Source organism: Phalacrocorax carbo, chromosome 4, assembly GCF_963921805.1.
Source record: "Phalacrocorax carbo chromosome 4, bPhaCar2.1, whole genome shotgun sequence".
NCBI classification, from domain to species: domain Eukaryota; kingdom Metazoa; phylum Chordata; class Aves; order Suliformes; family Phalacrocoracidae; genus Phalacrocorax; species Phalacrocorax carbo.
Window position 1 is genome coordinate 7,003,626 of NC_087516.1, and position 27,725 is coordinate 7,031,350.

The 27,725-nt window shown below is 40.7% G+C and overlaps 1 protein-coding gene across 2 annotated transcripts in view; it reads left to right on the forward strand.

Annotated features, from left to right (window-relative positions):
* The first annotated feature begins 23 nt into the window (after positions 1 to 23).
* Positions 24 to 27,725, forward strand: part of POLR1A (RNA polymerase I subunit A) — a 37,485-nt gene continuing 9,783 nt past the window's right edge. The window contains exons 1-27 of one of the 2 annotated variants that reach the window (XM_064448915.1): positions 24 to 226; positions 1,499 to 1,703; positions 3,054 to 3,203; positions 3,294 to 3,401; positions 4,334 to 4,419; positions 4,530 to 4,639; positions 6,634 to 6,720; positions 7,400 to 7,502; positions 7,970 to 8,132; positions 9,312 to 9,485; positions 9,693 to 9,815; positions 10,646 to 10,873; positions 12,508 to 12,762; positions 13,155 to 13,346; positions 14,114 to 14,257; positions 14,705 to 14,888; positions 17,452 to 17,534; positions 17,655 to 17,813; positions 18,148 to 18,246; positions 19,130 to 19,282; positions 19,467 to 19,549; positions 20,277 to 20,442; positions 20,966 to 21,187; positions 23,303 to 23,517; positions 24,153 to 24,320; positions 25,262 to 25,397; positions 26,409 to 26,566. In XM_064448915.1, the coding sequence (XP_064304985.1) occupies positions 150 to 226; positions 1,499 to 1,703; positions 3,054 to 3,203; positions 3,294 to 3,401; positions 4,334 to 4,419; positions 4,530 to 4,639; positions 6,634 to 6,720; positions 7,400 to 7,502; positions 7,970 to 8,132; positions 9,312 to 9,485; positions 9,693 to 9,815; positions 10,646 to 10,873; positions 12,508 to 12,762; positions 13,155 to 13,346; positions 14,114 to 14,257; positions 14,705 to 14,888; positions 17,452 to 17,534; positions 17,655 to 17,813; positions 18,148 to 18,246; positions 19,130 to 19,282; positions 19,467 to 19,549; positions 20,277 to 20,442; positions 20,966 to 21,187; positions 23,303 to 23,517; positions 24,153 to 24,320; positions 25,262 to 25,397; positions 26,409 to 26,566 (4,031 nt within the window). In that variant the 5' untranslated portion in view covers positions 24 to 149. Of the gene's footprint in view, positions 227 to 734; positions 1,405 to 1,498; positions 1,704 to 3,053; positions 3,204 to 3,293; positions 3,402 to 4,333; positions 4,420 to 4,529; positions 4,640 to 6,633; positions 6,721 to 7,399; positions 7,503 to 7,969; positions 8,133 to 9,311; positions 9,486 to 9,692; positions 9,816 to 10,645; positions 10,874 to 12,507; positions 12,763 to 13,154; positions 13,347 to 14,113; positions 14,258 to 14,704; positions 14,889 to 17,451; positions 17,535 to 17,654; positions 17,814 to 18,147; positions 18,247 to 19,129; positions 19,283 to 19,466; positions 19,550 to 20,276; positions 20,443 to 20,965; positions 21,188 to 23,302; positions 23,518 to 24,152; positions 24,321 to 25,261; positions 25,398 to 26,408; positions 26,567 to 27,725 lie in introns of those variants that run through there. The other variant, XM_064448914.1, reaches the window with a different exon arrangement.

Genomic DNA, 27,725 nt, shown 5'->3' on the forward strand with positions numbered 1-27,725 from the left:
GGGGAGGAGGGAGACCGCCCCTTCGCGGCGGTGGTACGGCCCGGCCCCGCCTGCCCCGAGCCGCCGGGACCGCGTGGTGTTTCCCGTGGCGCAGCGCCTTCGGCTGCGGCGAGAGGCTGTGTCGGCCGGGGGAGACTCCCTCCTTCACCATGAGGCCGCCGAAAGTGGTGCCGTGGCGGCGGCTGGTTGGGGTCTCCTTCGGAATGTACACGGCGGAGGAGATCAGGTGAGGATCCGCGGCAGGCGGTGGGTTGTCCTCCTCCCTCGCCTTACGGGGCGTGCTCCTGAGGACTACAAGTCCCGGCTTGCCCTGCGCCGGAACGCTGGCAGGCCTCGGCGGGCTGCCGGCGCGCGGCCTGCTGGGAAATGTAGTCCTGCATAGCGGCCCGCACGAACCGCTGGGATGGCGACTACTGAGTAACCCGCGGTTATTGAGGGTTCCGGGGGCTGCTGGCCTCTCTCTGGGGTTCTCGGACCCGCTGCGTGGCCTGGGGCCGCTGGAGGTCTTGGAGGAGTGGGGGAGGGCTGTGAGGCCGGGGGGGGAGGGATTCTTTGTGTGGGACTGAAGTGGGGGCGGAAGGGTCTGTCAGGATGCAGGGAGGCGGCCCACCCTCTGAGGAGACCCCCTCACTGGCAATGGAGACGGGGGGAGGATGGCCGTTTCTATGTTCTGCTGTGGGTAGAGGCTGCAGGGTGCAGCATAAACTCACTCTGGGAGGACGAAGGCTGCTCCCCTCCTGGAGGGCTTCCTCTGAGGGGGTGTGCTGGCTTCCCCCGCCCCCTGCGCCTCCGTGCCAGCAGGGCCTGTCAGCCTGGAGAAGCCCTGTGCCGGTGAGGCTGGGCTTGTCCCTTGGTGGGCACGGTCCTGGAGAGCTGGCCAGGGATCTGGTCCTGAGTGTCCTGGGCGAAAGAGACCTGGTTGATTTCAGTGAGTGGGAAATATTTACATGTTTTAGCACCTGTGTAAGTGTTACAGAGGGTTTTTTTGCAGCTTTTTCCAGCAAGTCATATCTCCTGGAATTGTAGAGAGCTGTCAGCATCCCTTTAGTGTTGGTGTGATGTTAGCATTGTGTATAGTCAAGGGTGTAAAGCTGTTGCTGTCTAGGTGTTTTTCATTGTTTTTATACCTCCTGTCCTGCTTGAGAGGACACGTAGGCAAAATTACCTGACTTCTTAATATAACGGCTGAAGATGTAAAAGAAATACTTACTGTGGTATGAATGATTGCACTCTGACAATGAAGTTAATCAAAGAATCACAGAATCATTAAGATTGGAAAAGACCTCTAAGATCACCAAGTCCAACTGTCAACCCAACACCACCATGGCTCCAATACAGAAATGCCTGTTGCACGCACAAAGTACCCTCAAAAACATGTTTTCATCAATAAAAAAAATCATATAGGTACTAAATATCAATGCTAGTTGTACCATTTAACCATTGTATATTATGTGGCTGTTTGCTGCCGCTGATTTTTGTTCTTTTCTTTCAACTTCAGGAAACTCAGTGTAAAAGCCATAACAAATCCTCAGTATTTGGATAATATGGGGAATCCAGCCATTAATGGACTGTATGACTTGGCTTTGGGACCTCCAGACTCCAAAGAAGTGTGTGCAACTTGCATGCAGAACTTCAACAACTGCCCCGGTCATTTTGGCCATATAGAACTGCCTCTGACTGTCTACAACCCTCTGTTTTTTGACGTATGTATGCTTAATTATTGTTTTGCTGGTGAAATGGGTGATGGTGCTCAAGCTGTCACAGTTTGTAGTGCTTGAAAATAGTAAAGGTGCCGAGATCTGTTTTCTCTCTAATTTTAAGTGTAATAACACTAAGTATAGTAGAAAAAGTTCGTTGTGTCATGATATTTCAATACAAATAGACTACCTTGACTTTTGTAAAATATACACTTTGTTGTAACTACTATTTTACTCAATATTGACAAAGAAGAAAGGGGGAATGTTGATCACTAAACTATATGACCAACCACATGGTTTCATGCCTTAATTAAATGGATGGCACAGTAAAAATTATTAGTTGTTCCCTTTAAACTACTATTACAAACTTAAATTAACAGCTACATACTTTTATCCTAGGTGATTTCCAAGCGATACCTGGACATTCAGGGCTTTTTTGAACTCAGACTAGCTGTGTTCTTACATTCTGCCCAGTGGGTCCTCTTATTCCAGAATAATTTATTCCAGAAAACTGGATCAATGAGGTTAAGACCCAACAACCTGGTCAGCAATATGCTGAGTGACATAACGCGTATACCAAGTAAATCGAAGAATATAGTGTTGTAAGTTTGGTGGTGGCAGGGAGTTGAAAAATGCTAAGCTATATAGAAATCCATAGATTTGCATAACTTAAAAAAAGGCTGCCAAGAAGATTGCTTGCATCTGGAAGTCAGACACGTGCTTCTCATAGCTTTACAACCGTTACAACCATTGTATTTACATGATATGTGGGATACCTAACGTAGAGCAGAGATTTGACTAGGTGTGCATCTTTCAGGGCAGGTTTTATGTTTCGAAAGCTACTGTTGATGGTCAGACTGTACATTTCTCCCAAGTGCTTGATGTGGGTGTTTTTTCAAAGAGTCATCTTTTAAATATGGAAGGATTCCTGGCAGTAAGAGTAGGATTCGCCTTATTTTGGTCTTCTGGAAGTTAGATGTATAATCTGATTAGTACTTTTTAGCTCTTTCTGGAGTCTGAGAAGCAGGGCTATTTGCAGAGGAAGATTCATCTAGCCTATAGTAGGGACCTGAGCTGGGATGAATTTCCTTCCTGAGGTGCTAGTCTCATTTACAGTAGCTGGCTCCTGCATAGGCTACTAATTGAGACTAAAAGTTTCACCTGCATATGGCTGAAGTTAGATGAGGTCCATCCCACTCCTAGTCTTGTCCCAGCTTTGAAGTAAAATACTTCTGTTTGACCAAGGAACAAAACCAGGGAGCAGTAATTCCTAGCCAATGGTAGCACTAGTAAATTTACTAGTGCAAGCTAGTAAATCCACCAGGATAACTTTTTTTTTTCCTATTTTCTTTCCAGAAATTATACCTTTTAATTCGAGGTTCTTGTTTAAATTGTCACATGCTGACATGTACTCGAGCTGTGGTTCATTTACTGCTAAGTCAGCTGAAGGTGCTGGAGAAAGGGCTGCTTCATGCCGTCTATGATCTCGAAGTCATTCTGAACAGGGCAAGTACTGTGTATTTTTCCATTCCACTTTGAGCTGATAGTCCTGTAACTACAGAGCTATCCCAATTTCTTCTGTTCTGTTTCTTTTAGTTCTTAGAGCAATGTGCAGATGCAACAGGTTCAGAAATAGAAGAAGAGTTAAATCACCATGTTCAGGAAATATTACAGAGTCATCAAATAAGAGATGAGTGTTCAAATGTAAGTACAGTCAGTGCAATCTCAGTTTTTGTCCTCTTAAAATAGTAATGTGCAGAAGAAAGTCTGTTTTTGACCGTGTAGACACTAGATTTTGTCCTGGAGTTCTGAACTGTGTTATATTTAGAGGTTTTCTGGGTGAAATGTCTGAAATTAAGTTTAAAAATATTTTCTTTTCTGTTAGTATAACCTAGGTTTCTGGAAAATACGCTTTGTGTATGGAAATGTTCTGATGGTGTTAATAGCCTATACAAATAATCTGATACTGCTGTCAGTACATATCCTACAGAGGTTGATACTTTTCTGTATGATGCTGCAGGTGTTTAGAGCTGGAGAACATTTTTTGAGAACTCATGCATCCAGCAAATGTGCGGAATTCCTTACAGTGAGGTTTTTAGAAAGAGTTATGTAACTGAGTACTCATTTCCATTTAAATGCAATTTAATATACATTGTTAGTTAAAGGAAAATGTTAGTGAAGAATATTTAAAGGTCTATCATCTCAAAGCAGATTTGTTTATAAGCCAGGTTTAATTTCTTAATCACTTTTTTCAAAACTAATCTTGAGCACTTTGTGAATCACACATTCACAAGCAGTCAAAATTAGTGATTTTTATCAATCTTCTACCTTCTTAAATCATCATTAGAGAAAAGCTTTAAAATCCAGTACTGACTTGAAAAATAAAGACTATTTATGAAATAAATTTTAAAAGGAGGGTAGTGGGCAGTGGGGGGTGTATGTTTCCAGCAAATGTGGAAGGATGATGGAATAACACTCAAAATCAAGGCCTGAATTAAATCAGTACAAGGATGTGTGTGCATAGATACTAATAATGTCCATGTTGATAGTTACATTGATTATGCAGTTTTAAATAATTCTTCATATAACATGTTTTAAATTATTTTCTAAGTTTTTTGGTATTTTTTCTTTATCAGGTAAAGAATGTATGTGAGTGTAGAAATAAACTGATAGCACAGTTCTGGAAAGCACATATGAGCTCAAAGAAATGCCCAAACTGCAAGTAAGTTTAACTACATGAGGAGCTAAATAGCTGGTGTAAAGTTCAATATTGTGAGCATTTGTATTAACTTTTAACTGCCTTTCCTGGTTTTCTTTTTTTTTTCCTTTAAGAGCTAGGAGATCATTAGTGCGAAAAGAGCATAACAGCAAACTGACAGTAACATATCCTTCTACTGTGTGCCACAAGTCAGGAGAGGAAGGCCTTCTGGAAGAGCCAGCAGGTAAAGTATTTCTCTTCTACTCAAATATGTTGCCACTTACTTTCCTGTATTTAAGATGCACAGACTCCTAGCAGTGAATATGCACTTGTGACTCATGTATAAAACTTAAAATAAAACAGTAAGCTCAGCAGTAGGGAAGTACCCAATTCCGTTAAATGTCGTCATTTGCAAGCCTTCTGTGCTTTTTGCAGCTTCAAGTGTCTGTGCGCACGTCAGGAAAAGAAGTACAAGAGCATTATCTATGTCAACTCTAATGTGGTTTTGGGACACTGCATTTTTGGTGGGTAGATGATTTTCTGCTAGATTTTTGAAACGGACTATACAAAAATTGAACTAGGAGGAAAATGACCAACCTTACTTCAGAAGGAAAATCAGATAATCCTAACTCTTACAGAAGAATTTCCTCTTAAAGAGGATAAGACAGAAAAGAAAGTAGATGACACATTCCAGACTTAATTAACCTAGCGTTTGAATCACTTTAAACTGTTTTTTTCTTTTGCATCCTTGATCCTTTATGCAACCAGGTATAACTGAAGTAGATTTGCGTGTGAGTTACTTAACCCTTTAAAAAGGTTTACATAGCGAGCTTACTCCATTTGCTAGTCTGTGGTTTAAATATTGGATTAAATCTCTGGAGTTGTGGCTGAAGAAGTGCAATGTCAAGGATGGGTTTTAAAGCAAAAACGTCAGATCTCTGCTTTAACATCCTATCCGTAACACATTCAACAAAGGCAGGAAAGTTTGCATATCCCAGTGTTACTACTTCATAGCTGTCACTCAGATTTAACTCCATTAAATTGTAGGGTGCTACTCTGGGCTTTTTATTTGCACCCCTTTAGGACTGTCTACAGTTTGGGGGTGTGTTTTGTTATGCTAGGCAAGAAAATGGTTGTTCTGGAGGGTCAGGTGAGTTGCCAGGTTTCAGACAACCTTGCCTTACCACAGAAAGCTTCAAAGCCAGGCATGTGCTCCCAATCTCTGTTAACTCACAGCTGAAGTACAGGTAAGAAGTATCTTCCTCCTGTCAGTGTTCAAAAACAAATGCTGTAATGCCTCTTGGTTCTCTCATTACATCCCATCTGAAATGGGATGGACTATATATAATTATGTACGTTTTGCATAGGCTCTGTCACGGTTGCTCATTGTATTGAAACTTAGAGGGAGTACTTTTAACCTTGGCATTCATGCATTTGTGTTTAAGGGATGGAAAGGTTTTCGATGTGAAGGGATTGAATTTTCAGCGTGGAAAAATCTGGATATCTGGACCTTAGACAAAAGAACAGTAGGAAATTTTATCTAAGGTCAAGGGAGAATTGCTTTTTGTTGAGTCGGGTACTATGGTTTCCCTGCGACACAAGGGGCTAGCCTGCAAAAGAAGTGAAAAATGAGACCTAAAATACCTATCTTCTTTTTTTTTTTTTTAAATGTTTCTGCTTTTCAGTACCAAAACCACCTGCTTTACTTCCTCTCAGAAATACAGCTAGCCCAGTCTAACTTATAATATACATGGATTGCTGACTGTTGCTGTTGTCTTATCCGGCTGGGTATTTCATGGGAACCTTGATCTCACCAGTAATACTTGAATCCCAGTCCTGCGTTCACCAGCTGCAGGTTTACGCTTGATTTGTGTTTTGGTCAGTGGACAAGATCATTTGAAAAGGGGTCCAGCTCACCATTGATGAAATAAAGCAGACACTTTAGGTGTTGAAGTTTTGTTTCAGTTACTTATACTGATGTTCATTAGACACAGAAATGGCTTTTTTTTGCCATACTGGGAAGGCTCTTATGTTAGTTAATTTCATATCCCCAAAGCAAACATATTAATGATAGTTTAATGTAGCTGCCAGCCAGTGTATTTTGTATGTTTTTCCATTCCTTTTTTGAGCTGGAACCACTTACCATTGCAAGCAAAAAAAAACTTTCAAAGTAACCTCTTGTGACTTTAAAAAAAATATTTTATTTTATTGTTTTAATTTTTATTTTTTATTTTTCAGCTATTGATGAAAGCCAGTTAGGGAAGAGAGGATATCTGACACCGATGACTGCCAAGGAATACATCCTGGCTCTGTGGAAGAATGAAGGTAATGGTTATTAAGAGCAATGTTACTTTGTTTCCTGTGTCATTTAGCAGACAAAGTCTGCAAATGTTCCTGTATGAACTCCTGGCCAAATCTTTGCCTTTTGCCTTAAGAGCTCCTGCTGCAAGATAGATTTTTGTGACAGGAGGACTGGTAGCTAGTGAGCTAGATTCAATGAATAGTTCGATTAGCTGTTCTCAGATTGTGGCTCCCCAGGAATCACGATTGTTGTTTACAGAGAATTTAATGTTCGTATGGTGCTGTACCTAATATTCCCCACAGTTACATTGGTTAAAGACTGAGAATGTATTTAGTTGTATCTTCTTTTGAGTTCCCTGTACTCTGAATCTGTCTGCAGTTACGAGGAAAAGCCAAAGCCAAGGCCATTTCATGTATCAGTCACAGCTAGGAGCTGGAAACTGTTTCTTCCTGCTGTTTTGCTTTTTCCTTTTGTTAAATTCTGTATTTCTGTTTAGAGTTGTTTTTTAAACTCGTATGTGACCAAAAGGAACAATGACAAATCTTTCTGAAGTACACCTAAATGTTTTTATTTTAAACAAGCTCGCTAGTGTTTAACTTAGCAGATGCTTTTGGCTTGATTGATCAAATGCATCTAGGGGTTTGGACTCCCAAACAATAGCAGCGATAATGAGTTTTTATATTTTCTATTGTATCTTTTTAGGTTTCTTTTTGCGTTATCTTTTCGCTGGGGTGGATCCCCCTGAGAGTTCAGGATTCAGTCCAGACATGTTTTTTTTAGATCTACTTGTGGTTCCGCCTTCAAGGTAAAACTTCCCCAAAAGACTTTTGTAGAAGTCACGGGGTTTAGCACATACTTTTTGCAGGAGTCAGAGACGCAGACACAGTACGAACACTGGTCTGCTAGTGTCAGTGGAGCGTTGAAAAATAGAAAACAAAACCCAAAAACACAGCAATAACTGATGATAAGTTTTCTTATAACTTCAAATGAGTTTGTTAAAGGAGTGAAGTAGTAATTATGGGGAAAGTCTATTTTAATATTAGTATTTTAAATTATTAAAAAAAAATAACTGTGTAGTACTGGTGGAATTTCTTGTTAAGGAATCATTCCTCTTTTATGACTGGCTCAGTAAAATATATGACATTTTAAATGCTCACTATTAGTTTATAGGGATTATCTTTCATGCATGGAAGACTTAGCTTAGAATGTATGAGGATATATTGCTACTTTTTGGTGGCTCTAACCTTATAAAGTAATTTTGGTCCACTGTAGGTATCGTCCCGTAAATCGTGTTGGAGACCGACTGTTTACAAATGGTCAGACGGTGAACTTGCAGGCTGTCATGAAAGATGCCAAAATGATACGGAAACTCTTGGTTTTCATGGCAAAAGAACAATGTCAGCCAATAAAAATTCCAGAAGAAGAAATCCAAACAGTAAGTGTTGATTTTTTTTTTCTTATGCCTCTTTCCACCCACCTGCCTGGTGCAAAGGGAAAAAGCTTTTATACAGACTACTTTTGTCATGGGTTTTTAATTAGATTACTGTAGGTGAGACATAACGGGCTTCTGTTGCTGGAGAATGAAATACGTACAACACGAACGGTTCACAATAAAACTTTTCCATCTCATTGAATGAAAAATGATGGAGGGGAAAAAGCCACTTTATCTTCTAAGCCTGGTAGAGCCAATTGTGATCATGATTATTTTTGACCACTGATGTCTAAATAGACCAAAAAATTAACTAAAAACGTTAATTAGTAGCAGCGCTTGTTTATTCCCAACCCATTCAAATGGTCATGTAGTGGTAAATAGTAATGTATGTCACCATGCTTCCTTTCATATTTGTTTGTGAATTGTATTATTGAGGGTTCTTTGATACTGGACTTAGTTGCAGCTGAACTTGATTTATGTCTCAAGTGTGAAACATTTTGAAAACATTTTTAGTTACTCAGAGTTTAGCCACTAGGTGGAGGTATGTTCTTAAAGCGTTTGATGTGACAGAAGGTTAATGCATTTGAGATATGACTGGTATACCGACTTTTAGACTGTGAAAACAAAGTGATGTAGGTGATAAAAACTCTTGGATTTACATTATTTTTATCTAAGAATAGGACCTTCTGGTAGCACAGTGATTCATAACAGACTGGCTAAGCAGTAACATCTGATTTGGGGAGAGGACTGTCACCGGGAGATGATTGATTAGGAATCGTATTAAAATCCCACTGGGGTATGTCGCTGTTTGTGATGTCTGGAAATCATAGAATCATTTAGGCTGGAAAAGGCCTTTAAGACATTGAGTCCAACAGTAAACCTAACGCAGAATTTCACCACGCAGAATGATAGAATCATTTAGATCTCCCATCCAAGTCAGTTTCTGAAACTTGACAGCAGACCTGTCTGAGGCACTTGGCTGTAATAATTTGAAATTTACATTTACATTATTAATGTTGGGGGATTTTTTTTTTGTTCTTTTTGTTTGTTTTTTAAATTTGATGTCTTTAATGAGGCACAAAAGCGGCCAGTGTTTCATTTGTTGTTTTATACTATAATTTCAGCCTAGTAAATAGAAGGTATATTTTGTTAAGTCGAAGTTACTAATTTTTGTTTCTGTAGGAGACAGGAGAGAATAATGAACTTCTGGACCATTCTGTCCTGACAATGATTCCAGGACAGAGCATTGCAGATAAGCTCTACAACGCTTGGATTCGTCTTCAGAGCCACGTCAACATTGTATTTGATAGTGACATGGACAAACTAATGACAGAAAAATACCCTGGTATTCGTCAGGTGGGTAGCAGACAGAATCTTAGAGACTCTGGACTTTGTGTGTCACAGACAGTTAAAACGAGAAGTTGATGGAGTAAGAAAAAAGTGCAATATTTGTGGTTAGCATGTAGGCATTTTCATGACACTCGTCACTGTAATATCTGGAGAACCTGTCTGATGTTGCATTCTTTCATGTTTTAATCATTAACTTAACTTCTGTTTTCAAAGCTCTTAGAGAAAAAGGAAGGACTGTTCCGCAAGCACATGATGGGAAAGCGTGTGGATTTTGCCGCTCGATCAGTCATTTGCCCTGATATGTACATTGGTACCAATGAGATTGGCATCCCCATGGTAAGAAGAAATAAAGGAGCGGTTCTTTTTTGTGCAGCAGGGGACTGAACTACAATGTAACACCTTCACCTACATAGCAAGCAGTTTAAAGTGTAGAGGTTTTCTGGCACCTGGACTCTTTCCTCCCCAGTGTGTCATAGCTGTATGTTACCGCTGTGCGTTAATAAAAAAGGAGCACTGAAGAGCAGGAAATTCTTACTGTTACACTGAACATCATGTCTGGGAAAGAGGATTAAAAAAAAGAAAAAGCTGTACTTGCTTCCTGGGATTATTAATTAGTGCAAACTTCATAAGTAGATTCTTTTTCTCCTGTGGTCTTTGTACAGTGTATCTTGTAACAGCTCTGGCAGCCTTTAAGAAAAGGCCATAATAATGTCACCAACACGTTCGTCCTTAAAGATTTTAAACTGTGCAGAGATGACACCAAGCCTGAATTCCAGCTTTTCATTACATCATCTTTTCTACTCGTCTGTCTGCAAATAGCGGACCTGGTGATAATGGGCTTTTTCTCTGTATTTGTCCATTTGTTTGCAGAACCTAAAATCATGCTTTCTTTTTTTTTTAATTGCTAATGGAGTTTTCCTTTTCTACTGCAGTATAAAATTGTAAAAAGGACATAACTTCTGTTCTTATGGTAGAGGATTTTAAAACAGAAATGTGTTTATTTGGCATGACAGTAGAATGAGCAGGAGATGCATCCAAGAGCTTAAAGTAATTTATGTTTACATTGTATGACTTAACAATTGACACAGTTTTCTCAGTGACTTAGTACTGTTTTAAGCTAAAGTGGAAGAACTAGTCATTTCTCTCCTCTTTTCCCTCCTGTCTAGGTATTTGCTACCAAACTGACTTACCCTCAGCCAGTCACTCCCTGGAATGTCAAAGAGCTGAGGCAGGCCGTCATAAACGGCCCAAAGGTTCACCCTGGGGCCTCCATGGTCATTAATGAAGATGGATCTCGTACAGTGTTGAGTGCAAGCAGCCTGACCCAGAGGGAAGCCATAGCTAAGCAGCTCCTCACTCCTTCTTCAGGCGCGCCCCAGACAGGACTGAAGATTGTGAGTAAGACAAAGGGCTTGTCAGAGCCCTCCTACACCTGTGGTGGTTTTTTTTTTTAATCCTAATACTACTGTCCTTGCTAGTGATTCCAATGGGCCTGCTCACAAAGACTCCCAGAGCAGGGTTATCTCGTCTTTTAGTAGGTGGCTGAGAAGAAGTTGTGGGGGGGGAGGCAAGAAAAGCTTGATACCTCTTAAAATTCTAAAAACCATTTTTCCATCCTGAATTTTACTCTTTTCTTAATATGCAGTGCGTGGCATTCATCTTGCCAAGATGTGGAGTAGTCTTTCTTTTGCAGCTGACTATTCTTGGGAAGTCTTAGCAGTATGGAAGATAAAATACTGCTTTCATTTTATGCTTTTATGTCCCCCTGCCTCCCCATCCTTCTCAGCAAGTTCTAGCTTTTTTTCCCTTTCCTTTTGAAATATTAAATAGGTTCTGTCTTTGGAGCAGGTGGTTGGTGGTAGTTCTGAAGGCTGAAATTCAGTATACTTGTAGAGTAGGTACAATGCAAGCGGTTGATGTGACATGTCTCCCAGGAGCAGGGTGCCCGTGAGTATATATGAAGTAGAGCCCCCTGTTCTGCGTCAGCCATGCTGGTAGTGGCACTGACCAGGGGAGGAGTGGTCTGTGTTTTAGCGCTGATTGCTGTAACCTGGGGTCTTCCCATCGGCATCTCGTTCTACAGCTGACAAAACAAGAATCAACCACACTGATATCCGTCTGTGCGGTCATGAACATTTGTGAAATGCTTAGTGCTTATATCAGTTGTTTCTTCAGAGCTGCTGGAGGGTTTGAGTTCTCTGTGCTACAGCTTAATCAACCTTTGAAACTTCTTAACAACTGTATCTCTACCCCTTGCAAGAGTTGAAAACTCATTATTTAGCTGCTAGGGCAAAAGTGTTGGTGATGAAAAGTTGTTTCACAATGTCTGGTATGTTACACGAGATTTAATATTTAAGACTGAGTATTTCTGTGATGTCACTTCTCTCAGAACCTGTCACAGAAGTAAACGTAGCAGTATTTAGACTGTACAAACAGCTTATCCTACTCCTGTGATAATCACTGAAATGGATATATGGGTGCTACTGACAAAGAAATTAAAATGAGACTGTTTTGAGAGATGCTGTTCTAGATATTGTGTTGTACTCAAACCTGAAATTATGACTCCGAGATCGCTGGCCTCTGCTTCAGCTTCTGGGTCATATTATTACCTTGTTCTAGGATGTCCAGTGCTGGGTGTACGGTGACAGGTATTATCGAGTCAGTCCTGTGGCCTTTGAATAAATAGTTTATCTTCTCATTTACAAATGGCCTAATATTCTTTTTCAGACTTTGATACCTATATTGTCAAGGCAGAGGAGAGATTGGTAGAGCGTGGCCTGTATGCTGTTAACTTGGTTTGATCGCTGCAGTTTGTGGGACTTAATGGAGGATATACAGCCTTAGAGTGTGGTTTGGTGGAGAGCAGAGGGTGTCCAGGGGCAAGTAGGCTTGATTCTCTTACTAAGCTTTGCACAGAATGTTAATACTAGAAAGAAAATTGTTTGGATGTGTGTATATTTTAAGATGCAGTCTTCTCAGAGGCATGCATGGAAATGCCTTATAGACAGCAACCAAAATTACCTTGCAGGTGTGTCGACATATTAAAAATGGAGATGTCCTTTTACTGAACCGCCAGCCCACTCTTCATAGACCCTCCATCCAAGCTCACCGGGCCCGAATCCTGCCTGGAGAAAAAGTACTGAGGCTTCACTATGCCAACTGTAAGGCTTACAATGCTGATTTTGATGGTGATGAAATGAACGCCCATTTTCCACAGAGTGAGCTGGGTAGAGCAGAAGCCTACACCTTAGCCTTTACTGATGAACAGTACCTGGTTCCAAAGGTATGTAAAACTGTCATGTAAATTTATTCCTGTGTGAAAATACTTCACCTGTTTTTGGGGGGTTTGGGGGTTTTTTATTTTGCTTTGTCAAATGAAATAGATGTTTAAATTATTATTTATTATTATTGTTATTGCTGTTTATTTTCGAAATTTATTCTTTGTTTCTGTTCTGTCTCCACTTGTGGCTCTCTTCATCTAAAGAAGGCCCAGCACATCCAAACAATCTCATTCCTTTTAATGTCAATGTCCAGAAGAAATTCAGTAGAGAGTTGTGCTGCGATGACAAGTTCTTTACAAATGACTTTAGTGCTTTTATCCAGCTGGAATAATTTTGGGAGCTGCTCATACATGGCTTATCATCCCGCCAACCCTTTTTCTTGTTATCTCTTTAGGATGGGAAGCCACTTCCTGGCTTGATCCAGGATCACATGATTTCTGGAGTCAGCATGACAATCCGGGGCTGCTTTTTCACCAGAGAGCAATATATGGAGCTTGTTTATCGAGGACTAACAGACAAAAAAGGAAGAATTAAAACCTTTCCTCCTGCCATTATGAAACCACAACGATTATGGACAGGAAAGCAGGTAGTTCATAATTTATTGCGTTAAAGAATACTGGTGGTTCCAAAGTAAGCAGAATGCTAATGTTAAATCCAGTTGTGCTGAGGGTTGCTGAAAAGCCAGATCTCTTCATCTAATCAACACCACATAGATCTTGGTGTGGGTTACTGGAGCTATGAGAGTCTTCTTTCATTTAAAATGACAGTATTAGAATAGCACTTTTACTTGCTGCTCTAAACAGTGTTGCAGATACAAGTATAATGCTGCATTTTCCAGGCATGGGAGCAGAGAAGGAATTTGTTGATCATAATAAACTGGGTTATACCAGTCAGTGCTTGTAAATCTTTGAACTTAAATGTTGTAGGTAAATATTCTGGTATTTGACTTTTTGACTGAGATCATCATTGGGTTGATCTAATATCTGGGAAGCCCAAGTGAATGCTCCATTTTCTACTATTTGAGTTTAACATTCAAGTATTATGTCTAATAGCAGAGTAGGGGAAACTCCCTGTAAAATCCAACAGGCAACTTTTTTTTAAATACATGTACGTATCTATTTATTGGAAAAATGTTTGGTGCCATATGTTTCTGAATAATTATGTGCCTCAGCTCATTGATCTTTCAAAGGCTAGAGTAGCAAGAGGCTTCAGATTTCCAAACTTTTAAAGCTTTGCTGTCAGTGGAAAAAATACATATAGGATGTTGCTTTTCTCCTCCGTGCGAAATTCTTTACGTTGAGAAGAGAATATAGGAAATAAATAGTTCCTGCCACTCTTCCTGATTCTTTGTAGGTTGTTTCTACGTTGCTAATAAACATAATTCCTGAAAACCACGTCCCACTGAATTTGACTGGGAAAGCTAAGATTGGTGGAAGAGCCTGGGTAAAGGGACCTGCGAACAGATGTCTAAATCTTGATTCAATGTGTGAATCTCAGGTATGCTGGGCAGCAGCTCTGGAGGTTGGGCTGGGCTGTATCGTAATAAAATGGTGTATACAGTAGAGGAATGGGAAGGGAAGCAGGTGGATGAGAAAGTTAAAAACAGATATTCAGCAACAGTTACTGCCAGAAGGTGGTGATTAGAGGATAGGCCTGGGGGTCAGGAAAATCTCTGTTCTGTCCTGACTGATAAAGATTCCATCTGTTTTTTTTAAGCCACGTTGTCTTCATTGTTTAATTTTATAGGTGGAAAAGTACAGATAGTGTTGGAAGTTTTATTTCTGCTATACATTCTGGAAGTATTGATAATCTGTCCATATTTAACTGTTCACCAGTATGTGGGCTTTAAACCTATTTTCATGTAGATTGCACGGAAAAGCCTGTAGAGATCATAATATGATCAAAATTTCTGTTTTCCTGAATAGCTGTGGTTTTATTTTTCAGGTTATTATTAGAAATGGGGAATTACTGTGTGGAGTCTTGGACAAAGCTCACTTCGGCAGCTCTGCCTATGGCCTGGTCCACTGTTGCTATGAAATCTATGGGGGTGAGACCAGTGGGAAAGTGCTAACGTGTCTAGGACGCCTTTTCACTGCTTATCTGCAGCTGTACAGGGGATTTACAATGGGTGAGTAACACAAGGACTAATTCACTAGGGTTGTAGTGCAGCCCCTCCTGAGATAAAACAGACATTGTTGGGCATAATACCTGCTAAGGGTTCTGTAAATAAAGTTTTGCAAGACTGTCCTTGAGCGAGATAGCTGTTTGCCAGCCTTTTTTTTTTTTTCTTGGTCTCTTTTTGTTCTGGTTGGTGTGCAGCTGGCCCTCTAAGCATAAAGAGAAAGTATCATCTTGAGTATGTCTGTCAAGTTCTCTTTTCTGTCCTGCCTAGTCAGAGTGTACACAGTCTAAATGTCTTGTGTTGAAATTTTCTTTAGATCAAAACCTATGAGTCATCTCTATTTTTACTTCTCTGAGAAAGAATTGTTGCATGGAAACCAGAACAACTGATAAAGTGAGATGGGAGAACTTTGAGATGTTATTAATCAAGTCTGGCATATTTCATTCTACTGTAAATCTTTTGAGTTTCATTACAGCTTTGCAAACTCATACAAAAACGCCCTTGGCACACAGTAAAGATTTGACTCTTGCTGTACTCTCTCCTCTTGCAATAGTTGAAATATTTCAAATTACCAAGTAGAACTTTACAAGATGTTTTTATACTAATGAAATACTTAGAATATAGAGCAGCAGGAGGGTTTAAATTGGCTTTTATCTGCAGGCACAATATGATCACTTAGAGTTACATAGACATGGCCGACTGGTAGACAGCAGTAATGAAGAAGCGACAGACTCCTGTGATCCAAGAAAAAGGGAAGGAGGTATTTTGAAGTGAGGAAGGTGATTAATTGAGTGTAAGACACCAAAAATAAGTCTTGAGAGCCAGAGTGCAAAAACTAGTTAGGAAAAGATAATGACCTTGGGATCACTAGGTAGTTAAAATGTCAGAAAAAGAGAAGTAGGATTGGAGCAGGAGCCAGGGATTTGGTGAAGATGAGATGATTCAGGACTGAGCAAACGAGGCTTTGGGATGAGATGAATAAGGTTCAGGAGAAGGAAATAAAATAGAAGAGGCAAGGTTGTAATGGGAAAAGGAGAGCAGGGCTGGACAGAAAGAGTGAAAAAAGAGGGATGTGAGGTGGCACCACAGGCCCCTTTGCCTTATAAATATGTGAAACTCACAGTAAAGTGTTCCACTTGTCCCCCTACAACTGCTGTACACTTAACCTGGGAGGAACCTCTGGAGGTGATCTAACGCAGCTCCCTGCTCGGAGTAAGTCCTGCCAGATGAGCTTGCACAGGGCTACATCCAGTCAAGGTGTGAATATCTCCAGGAATGGCGATTGTGCAACCTCTCTGGGTCCCTGTGCCAGCATTGTGAAATATTTTTTCCTCTTGAAGAAAATTTTGTTTCCTTGAATCTTTAAAGGACAAACACATCTTTCTCCCTCTTCTCATCCATCGCGTGCTCCAGCCATTTTAGTGTCCATTTTAGTGACTTTCACAGGACTCCTTACAAATAGCTTACAGGAGTGAGGGTTCCAACCTTTGATTTGTTCTAAACTGTTGTTCACCTGGACCTGTCATCACAAAGCTCTGTATTTTTAGTTTACCTTTTTAAAGAAGCTAGGAAATGACAGATTCTGCAAAGCAGGAACTTCAAACTGGATGGAAGAGAAAAAAAACGTTTGATGTGGCTGGCCTGTAACACGTTTGTTTGTGTGCAAGTGCACTGATTAAGATTTTATAGGCACTGTTGAAATAAGGCTTAAGTTAGGGAGTTGATTTTGCACCCTTAATGCTTAGCTTATTTGATGTTGCATGGGTTTTTTTGACAGCTGTCATGGTTTAGCCCCAGTCAGCAACTAAACACCATACAGCCTCTCGCTCACTCCCCCCACCCCTGTGGGATGGGAGAGAACTGGGAGGGCCAAAGTAAGAAAACTTGTGGGTTGAGATAAGAACAGTTTAATAATTGAAATAAAACAGTAACAATAATAATAATATAATATATAATAAAATAATATAATGAAAAGGAAAATAACGAGAGAGAGGTGAAAACTCGGGAGGAGGGGAAAAAAATAAACCAAACAAGTGATGCAGCTGCTCACCAACTACCGGTCCCCAAGCCATGATGGCTGCTTCCCTCGGCCAACTCCCCCAGTTAATATACTGGGCATGGTGTTATATGATATCGAATATCCTTTTGGCCAGTTTGGATCAGCTGCCTTGGCTGTGCCCCCTCCCCTCCTGGCTTCTTGTGCACCCGGCAGAGCATGAGAGGCTGGAAAAGTCCCTGACTACTACAAGCACTACCCAGCAACAACTAAAACTATCAGTATTATTCTCATACTAAGTCCAAAACAGAGCACTATGCCAGCTACAGTGAAGAAAATTAACTCTATCCCAGCTAAAATGATGACAACAGCCTATGCCTTCTCCCTCAAAAATCCACTCAGATTTTTTTTTCCTGTCAGACTGCGATTAGCCTGATTTTAACAATTATTGTATCTTTAATTGTGACTTCCTTTTCTAGCTCTTTGCTCTCAAAATCCCTGACAGCAAATGTGGTTCCTTCCTTGATTCTTTTTAGTGTAGATTGTTATGTGCTCTGTCTCTCTTCTTAACAGGGATTGAAGATATTTTGGTTAAGCCTGAAGCAGACCACAAAAGACAAAAAATCATTGAAAAGTCAAGCCAGCATGGTATTGAAGTAAGTCTGTCTTGCAGAATTTTCCTCCCCCACCTGCCCCTCAATTAAAAATTTTTTAAATCCTGCCCTGTTTAATCATGCCTGCTTAGCACCTAAAACCCCCCCATATTTTACTTTCAGGCTGTTAGAGCTGCTCTTAATTTGCCAGAGACAGCATCATGTGAGGAGGTCCAAGGGAAATGGCAGGATGCCCATCTCTGCAAAGACCAGAGGGATTTTAACATGGTTGATCTGAAATTCAAGGAGGAAGTAAACAATTACAACAATGAAGTTAACAAGGTTGGCATTGAGGCATCTGGTATACTAATCTGGTTCAGAGAGTTTCTTACAAAGTTAATTTAATGTCGATGAGGGGTGCCTGACCCTTCTGGAGGCTGAAGCTTTTCATCTGTCCCCAGCATGAGGCTTCACGTACTGCCTCCCCACCTCAACCTTGTCCTCCCTGAACGAGAAGATGGCTTAATATTCAAGATGCTTTTAAAATTATAAATAGAAACGTTCGTGATTACTCATTCTTTCACTTTCTTAAAGCCTTCAACAGGAGTTGCTTTGGTTTATTATTTTATTAATAATGGTTTGGGTTTTTTCCCTTTACCCCACCACAACTCTTTAGGTTTGTATGCCCCTTGGTCTCCACAGGAGCTTTCCAGAGAACAATTTGCAGTTGATGGTACAGTCAGGAGCCAAAGGATCCACTGTAAATACAATGCAGGTAATGACAGCTAGAGTACTTAGCATCTGCATGTGATTTGTCCTAGAATGTAAGCTATTGAGAACCTCTTGTGTAGATATCTAATACCAAAGCAAGATATTTATTCTGAGCTTTGGGAATAGAGGCCTTTGGCATGGAAAAAATTTAGAAGAATGTAATAAAGACCTCAGTGGGTGATGGAGGAGAGGCAATACTTATTATAACCTTCTATTTTTGAATCAGTTCTCAGTACATTATGATTTATAGAAACAGTAGACCTTTTTAGAAGGAATGCTGCAGATTATACAAACCAACCTACTGTAAGAAAGAACTTTTCCTGGCCTCTGTTGGAGGCTGACCACTCTGTTTCCTTCTTCCACTACTTAACAGGAACAAATAAATATTACTTTGATTTTGGTAGAAATGGCAAGGGGTTTTTTTCATTTTGCCTTCTGCAACACAGACATCAAGCAAGAAACCCTATATAAAAAGGCCATCTAAAATTCTGTCTCGGATGAGAGAGATTGACCAAAGCTCAAGGCAGGGTGGGCTGTATTTTGGTTTTTTGTTCTGTTTTCAGTACGCTGTAGAGAGGTGGTAAGGTAACATAGGGACCTAAAAAATATTTATGATACTTTTAGTTTCCTATCTCTTTGTATTAAAATAAACATACGGAATGACAGTGGAAATGTTGAGGCTGAGTCAAGGGCCTGGAATAACTTAAAAATACCAGATGAGATCTGCCTATTGATAGCAAGAACATTTAATGAACACGTCAACATTTAAAGAACATTTAGTGAACTTTTTTATTTTTTTACTATGTTTTTCAATAAAAATTGTTGAACTTACATGAGCAAAAAGCTGGATGTAAAAATTATGTTTCCTTTTTCCTGTCCACATTTAGATTTCTTGTTTGCTGGGCCAGATCGAGTTGGAAGGTCGAAGACCCCCGCTGATGGCATCTGGCAAATCACTGCCATGTTTCCAGCCTTACGATTTTTCCCCTAGCTCAGGAGGATTTGTGACTGGCAGATTTCTCACTGGAATCAAGCCTTCTGTAAGTTTAATACTGTTTGTGCTTATACTGAGGTTTATTTAAATCTTGGTATTTTAATACAGTGTCTGCTATTATAGATAAATCAGCCTTGTTGACCTTACTTTCAACGTAGCTTTTGAGAAAGCATAAACTGCCAGTCTTGGTGTACTGAGCAGAATGCTGATGGTATTGTGCTTATGTTTAGGAATTCTTCTTTCACTGCATGGCTGGCAGGGAAGGTCTTGTAGATACAGCTGTCAAAACCAGCCGTTCTGGATACCTACAAAGGTAAGAGGCTTCTTTTAGAATTTGAGGCTTTTAAAGATCCTGTTGTTTGTTTGTTTGGGTTTTTTGTTTGTTTGTTTTTGTAGAGTACTGTAGACTGGAAGAAGTGCATGTATTGCTTAGATTAACTTCAGTATACTCGCTTTTTTAGAAGAGTGTTTACTGTCTATATGTTGAATGTTCTAAGACCAACTTTCTAAAGGACTGGATCAAATGGAACTTTATAATTTCTTAACTTATTTCTGTAGCAGCAGCAATGAGATGTTTATTTTCCTAGTACAGGTAAAGACGTGCAGATTCCGCGCAACTCTAATTTTTCTTGGCCACATTGTATGGTCCTTGTCTTTACGCAAGCAACACCTCCAGTATGTGGAAGAAGATGGAACTTTTAAAATGTTTCGGAGGTAGTGAGGGATTCTAAAGGAGGGATGCTCTCTTCTTTCAGACAACTGTTTGGGAGTGACAGCAGAAATAGAGAGTAATTTGCCATTTCATTTTAAGTCACTTCAGTCCAAGGGAACTGGAGGGAGCAACATGCAGAAAGCTTTGCAATATCATTATATGTTTCACCTTTGTGTGGTGTCTGATTTTTGGCTTCCATAATTTCTGATCAGCCCTTACGTGTACTTAAGGTATTAATGAAAACAGTATTTTCATGTTAGAGATCATCCTTGTTGCTTTGTAGCCTCTTAACAGCAGTTTCATTTTTTTCCCTTTTTGTTTGGAACAGGTGTATCATAAAACATTTGGAAGGACTGGTAGTTCAGTATGACCTGACTGTACGAGATAGTGATGGCAGTGTGGTGCAGTTTCTGTATGGAGAAGATGGCCTTGATATCCCTAAAACTCAGTTCTTACAACCTGAGCAGTTTCCTTTCATTGCAGAAAACTATGAGGTAGAACACCCGAATCTTAAGTATTTAAATGGGGTGAAGGGGAAGACCGAAATGCACAGCTAACATCTTGTGTCTTGCATGTAGGGGTCCAGTGGCATAGTTGTTTCACTCAGTCACGCTCAGACTAACCTACATTTTTTGCCATTGTATTCAAAATATGGAAGTTAATCTTAAGTCTGTGGCATGATTTAAGCCGTCTCAATTTCAACAGAGCACCAAGCGCTCTCCCTATTCTTGTCTATCCGAACTCTGCAGTTGGATTCAATGCAGATGACTTTATTCTTCAGACTGTTAAGTTTGATTAACTTTTACTAGTGTCATCACTGGTTATTAAAGAATGGCAACGGTCACATAAAGATAGAATGAGTTTTGTCTCAGCTGGGTTAAAAAACAGTTTTTAAAATTGTTTTACAGCAGCTGAACATTTTGAGTGGCAGCAGATGACCTTTTCCATTTGCTTTGTCTTTTCTACTACAGTGAGCACAGAGAGAGAAGGATAATCATACAGATAACTTTCTTATAGGTAATCCAGAAGACAAACCGTCTAGATGAAGCTTTAGCAAGGATGGAGTGTCACCAAGCCAATCAGCAGTTCAAAGCCATCAAAAAGTGGCGAACCAGACACCAAAACTCTGTGCAAAGAGAAGGAGGTTTTCTGATGTTTTCCCGAAAGAAGATGGCAAGTGTAAAAGCACAGACTCCAGGAGGAGAAATAAAAAATGGGAGAGATCCTGCTACTTTACAGGTAACACAGAAGCAGTTGAATTGATTGAGCCCTTTAAAAAAAGTTGCAGAATTCAGTGATTTCTTTTTTTTTAATGTCTTTTTATAGAATCATTTATGTTGGAAAAGACCCTTAAGATTATCAAGTCCAACCGTTAACCTAGCACTGCCAAGTCCACCACTAAACCACGTCCCTAAGCACCGCATCTACATGCCTTTTAAAGACCTCCAGGGATGGTGACTCAACCACTTCCCTGGGCAGCCTGTTCCAGTGCATGACAACCGTTTTGGGGAAGAAATTTTTCCTAATATCCAATCTAAACCTCCCCTGGTGCCACTTGAGGCCATTTCCTCTTGTCCTATCACTAGTGACTTGGGAGAAGAGACCGTTCCCCACCTCACTACAATGTCCTTTCAGGTAGTTGTAGTGAGCGATAAGGTCCTCTTAAGCCTCCTCTTCTCCAAGCTAAACAACCCTCAGCCGCTCCTCATCACACTTGTTCTCCAGACCCTTCCCAGGCTTCGTTGCCCTTCTCTGGACACGCTCCGGCACCTCAGTGTCCCTCTTGTCATGAGGTGCCCAAACCTGAGCCCAGCATTTGAGGTGTGGCCTCACCAGTGCCGAGCACAGGGGCACCATCCCTGCCCTGCTCCTGCTGCCCACACTGTTCCTGATACAAGCCAGGATGCTGTTCATCGTCTTGGCCACGAGCCAAGTGTCCTGAAGTGTTTCACAGTCTACTTACACAAATTACCTTTTGAAAAAATCATATGTCAGCTCTGTGTGTGGTGAAGCCACATTCATTTGTTAAAGCTTTTGGGCCCTAATGCTAGGGCAGAGGCCAAAAACTCTTGACGTAAAACTGATTTTAGAAAACAGCCCATGTTTGTGGGTGCTTTTGGGAGGATTGTTTTTATTTGGATTTTTGGTGGTGGGTTTTGCTTTTTTTTTTATTTTTTATGTACAAAGAGTAGGTCTCACTTTGATGGACAGATATCTGCTAGCTGGATGAGAGCCTGTTTAAAAGACGAAGATCAGAGGGATGAGCCAGCCCTGCCTAGTGTTTCAAAAAAGTACTCTTGCTTAAGCCTCTTGTGTATCAGGGCACTAACCTATACGTTATGGCTTCTAATGAAGATTGTATGTATGGACACAAAATGCAAACAGGTGCTGCTTCACAGCCTTGCTTTCACAAGCAATTTACCCTGGTAGAATGCGGACAGTTAGCATGAAACTCCAAGTTGAAGGTGATGAGTTGTATAACTCTGTTAGCTTGTCTGCAGATGTTACGCCTAATCACTGGTTCATTTATCAGCAACGCTGAATTTGTGTTGCTATTGGCACTTTCGATAACAACGAAAACAATTTGCCCTGGGGATTCATTCACTGTTTGTTTATTTTTTCTTTCAGTAGATCTATATATTAGATACAGATACATATTTATCTCTGTCTCAGTATATTATAAAGCTCAGTAGACAGACTTCCATGTCAGAAGCCAGTTCCTCCTTCATAAAACCGCAAGGCGTGTAGAAGATATGTTTAGCTCATTTGCTGTATGGATTTTCTTTTAAGTTGGTATTAACTTTTTCCTTTATTAAATGCAACATTTGAAGTGTTATTTGAAAGACTAGCAAACTGAAGAATAGAAGTAAAATAGATTAGCATGCATAAGATGCAAGCTCTGTTCAAGGTCTCTGCTGGATTATTGTGCTTGAATGTCAACAGCTGAAAATCAGAGAAGCTCCTTTGTCATGCCAGTTTTAGGCAGGTGAGGTGGTAGTCAGCTAGAAGTAAAGATTTAAATATGTCAAGGAAGTTCACTCGCAAGTTAAAATTGTTTTTAGAGGGCTGTATTTCACTGGTTTCTGGAGTAGGTACTACAGATAGATAACTGATAATTTCAGGCTTGTAAAGAACCTTGAAATCATTTGGGATCAAAAGTGTAAGTATCAGAAAATGGAGAATGCCGTATTTGTAGCTGAGTTATTTGGTTATGTGTTATATACAGCCTGAAGTTTTACACAGGTAATCTTTTCCTTCTTCGCTGTTGCTTGATTGTTGGTGGAAGCAGTGTTATTTGGTTTTGGTCTTACTGTGGATAAACCAGTCTGCTTAAAAATCTCCTCTTATTTTCAGTTATTGAAGATGTGGCATGAACTAGATGAGAAGAAACGAAGGAAGTATCTGAAGAAAACAAATAGGTGTCCTGACCCAAGCCTTGGTGTCTGGCGTCCAGATACTTATTTTGCATCTGTTTCAGAAACATTTGAAAATGGAGTCGAAAATTATCTCAACAAATGGGAATCTGAGAACAGACAAAGTTATATGCGCCCAGGACTTTCTTCTGATAGGTAATAACTTCTGTGTCTTCGTTGCACTGAGCCAAAAAATACCAACCCTATTTTTAGACTGAGTTTGCTAAAGGTGAAAAGTCTTTATCAACACTTGTTTTTGTTGTGACCTTTGTGAAACAAAAGTAGTGGGTTTCAGAATGGTGCCTGAAAGGCAAGTGCTTAGTATGAACTGGAGGGGCCTGGTTATCTGTTTTTTCCAAGCCTGAACTTTCCGTGCTGCTAAGGGTTTTGGCTAAGGCTTCACGGAATAACGGCAACGTATTGCTGTCCCCCTACATAGAAAAAAATACAGTAACAGTTAAAACCCAAAAAATGCTCTTGCCACACCTGGAGCTAGCAAGGCAGTTAAGATGAGCAAATGGGAGTAAATGGACTCTCCTCTGACATCCTGGGAATTAGCAGTAGAAGTAAAATATGGTTTGGCCAAGGCCCCAGTTCTGTGTTAATGGGCCCTGTTTGTCAGTTCAGATTGGGATAGACAATTTTATGGTTTCTGCAGTGTATTTATCCATAAGCTACCAGGAGAAACTGGCTGAAAGAGGTAGCTTTATTGAACTGAGCAATGTTTCAGTCTCTTCTGAGTTCTTTGTTTTGTACTACATTGAGCTAAACCTCTTATTTCCTGTCTTCAGATTAAAGGATTTGTTGTTTTTAAAGTGGCAGCGATCACTTTGTAACCCAGGAGAAGCTGTGGGTCTTCTTGCAGCTCAGAGTATCGGGGAACCTTCCACACAGATGACTCTGAACACCTTCCACTTTGCTGGCAGAGGTGAAATGAATGTCACATTGGGTATTCCAAGGTGAGAAAACTTGCTCTCAGTGGGTTCTTTGCCATTTTTGGCACTTATGTAATAGTGCTTGATCTCACTGGAAGGTATATGTGTAATCTTGAGGGCAAATGATGCTTCAGTTTAATTGTAAATTGTGCCTGTTCAGAACTATTTTATCATTTTATAATTTTATGGTTGTTTTGGTTCATTTTCCAGATAAAAAATATCTGTGAAGGCCCCTTACTCTTACCTGATGTATAGCAAATGGCTTATTTGCTTCTGTATTTTAGTCAGTAAAGTATAAGCCTAAAGAAATAGCATTTTGTGGGTTTGCCCTCTGCCGACCTCTTCTTCCCCCTACTCACTTTTAAACCTATTTCTTTCACAAACAAAATTTCACTGCAGTTGTGAAATCTGGTATGTTTAGTATTATTATCACCTATGTAGAAAGAGACCTGTTTTATAGCAGCCAGGTTTCCCCTGGCTCTTCTGTATGGTGACAGTGGCTTTATGAGTGCAGACGTCCTTACCAGCCAGTCATCAGCTTGTTCTGGAAAACATGGGTGCTGACCCTGGCCTTGCGCGTAGGTGTGCGATGCCTTAGGTGGGAGGCTGTTGTGTTACTTCAGAGAAGCAGGGGAGGGGGAGAAAGCATGAGGAGCATATGTTATGCATCTGTAGGAAACAGGCTTCATTAGTTCTTCTGTTCTTGGAACAACTTATTATCCTCTCTAGTCTCTTCCCGTAATGGGTGATAATCTAACTGAGGCAATAGAACTGCTGTTGTGCTGTGCCTCATGAGGAATCAAAAAAGTGAAAAGGAGCAGTGCAATGGTAACCACAGCTCTTGATGCATGTGGCTTTGGTGTCACTGGCAGTTGCTGCATGCTGCCTATTTAAATGAACTAGATATTTATTTGATTGCATAGTGCTTTTATTGCTTAATTTGAAATATCATTCTTTATTTAAAGGTTGCGGGAAATATTAATGGTAGCCAGTGCAAATATTAAAACGCCAACAATGAGTGTTCCTGTGTTCAATACCAAGAAAGCTCTCAAGAAAGTGAAGCAGCTTAAGAAAAAGCTCACAAGAGTATGCTTAGCTGAGGTGAGCCTCCTATTCAGCGTATCCTTTGAAAGTCTGCAAAACAAAATTTCCTGTTTGAGCTCTTCAGTTAGTCTGGCTTTGTTTCCATTTTTGAAGGCTTGCCTGTGAGTGCAAGATGAGAGGGTCCTTTCGTTTCACCTCTTGCCTGCTGAACCTGTAGTATCTGCTAGGAATTGGAGCATTGAAAGGAATTGCAGTTACTGTGGCTGTTTGAGATGTAAATTAAATTTAACATGTAGAGCATTGCCACAGGCTACAAACTCTGTATAGAAATTAAAAGGGGAGGGTAATAGTTCATACATAGCAGTAGTATAATGGCAGGGAGGATTTATGATTGCTACCATAGCCTTGTTTGGGTTTTTCTCAAGCTCATTTTTGTCAGTCTCTAGAATTGGAGAGGTTTTGTTTTGTCTTTGAGGCCAACTAATTTGGCTGTGAGTGGCACAGTAGAGACATTTTTGTTTATCCCCCACCCCTTCCTAATATTGTACAAGTGGCTGTGCTCAATCAAAGCAAACCATGTGGCAACTTGCAGACTGAATATATTGAAATCTGATGAGTCTGATGTATTCTGTGCTCCCTCTCTTCCTAGGAGTGCAGGGTTTCTTGTGCTTTCCTGAATGCCCTATCCTCTTCTGTCTTACTCTTTCAAGTTGAAAGCAGCAAGGACAGAGTTAAGGCTCAGTCCTGTGCTGAAATACTGTCATGCTCAATGAGCATGGGTCAGTAAAATGAAGCTGTTGGCCCACTAGGAAGTGTAGTCTTTTGTGAAGGAGTCTGGTGGGAGGTGAGGTTGTTCTCCCAGTGTTCCCTAAGTTTGTTGGGAGGAGTTTAAGCCAAAGAGTGCAGTAAGGTAAAGTCTTCTTTCCCAAGAGCTACCCACAAAGACTCAGAAATGTTTGCCAGTTAGTCTTGTGTAATTCTGGTCTCGTATGGAAAGCATTGGAGTGGCAGGAAGTAAATGAAGTGTCTTCATCAAAGGAGTAATGTTCCTACTTGTGGCTTTTGTAGGTCTTGCAGAAAGTTGAGATAGAGGAATCCCTGCGTGTGAAGTGCAAGCAGAACAAACATCACCTCTACAAAATCAAATTCCATTTCTTGCCCCATGAATATTACCGAGAGGAGAAGTGTGTGAAGCCCAGGGAGATCTTGTACTTCATGGAAACAAGGTGACTGCTTTCAGATACCTTAATGTTTGCTCTTCTTTTGCCTTTCCTTCCTCTAAGGTTCGCTGTATGTTTATTACTGCTGCTATGGCTTTTGGAGCAACAGCTTCCTGCAGGTCTGCTTGCAGAAGCATCTACGCAGTTGCTTTTTAGGTCTTGAATAACACTGTGGATCTGTGGCTTGGTGACAGTGCGGAATTGAATCAAGGCAGATCTTTCACATGACTCTGATGTATGCAGAGAAGAGCCGGTGCAAGCAACTCCCACTCCTTATCTTTGGATGCTTAAACATTTATTACCAACAGAAATGTTTGAATACTTTAATTACCCCTTGCTGCTCCCACTGAACAGAAATAAACCTTAATTTAATTAATTAAAAAAAAATATCAGAAAATACAGGCTGCGGCATGAAGGGATTGAGAGCAGCCCTGAGGAAAAGGACTTGGGGGTACTGGTGGATGAAAAGCTGGACATGAGCCAACAATGTGCGCTTGCAGCCTAGAAGGCCAGCTGTGTCTGGGGCTGCATCGCAAAGTGTGGCCAGCAGGTCAAGGCAAGTGATTCTGCCCCTCTGCTCCACTCTGGTGAGACCCCCCTGCAGCACTGCATCCAGCCCTGGAGCCCTCAGCACAGGAAGGGCATGGAGCTGTTGGAGCGGGTCCAGAGGAGGGCACAGAAATGCCCCGAGAGCTGGAGTCCCTCTCGTACGAGGACAGGCTGAGAGAGTTGGGGTTGTTCAGCCTGGAGAAGAGAAGGCTGTGGGGAGGTCTCATTGCAGCCTTCCAGTATTTACAGGGGGCTTAGCAATAGGGATAGTGGTTTTAAACTAAAAGCAGGTAGTTTGAGACTGGATATAAGGAAGAAATTTTTTACAGCAAGGGCGGTGAAACCCTGGCCCAGGTTGCCCAGAGAGGTGGTCGATGCCCCATCCCTGGAAACATTCAAGGTCAGGTTGGACGGGGCTCTGAGCGACCTGATCTAGTTGGGGATGTCCCTGCTCACTGCTGGGGGGTTGGACTAGATGGGCTCTAAAGGTCCCTTCCAACCCAAACCATTCTTTGATTATGTGATTCTATGGCAAGGCTCACTTTTTTTTCCTTTCTTTTTTCCCCTGCCCCCTTTCCCATGTCTGGCTGAATTTGTGTAGTTAAAAGTAGAACAT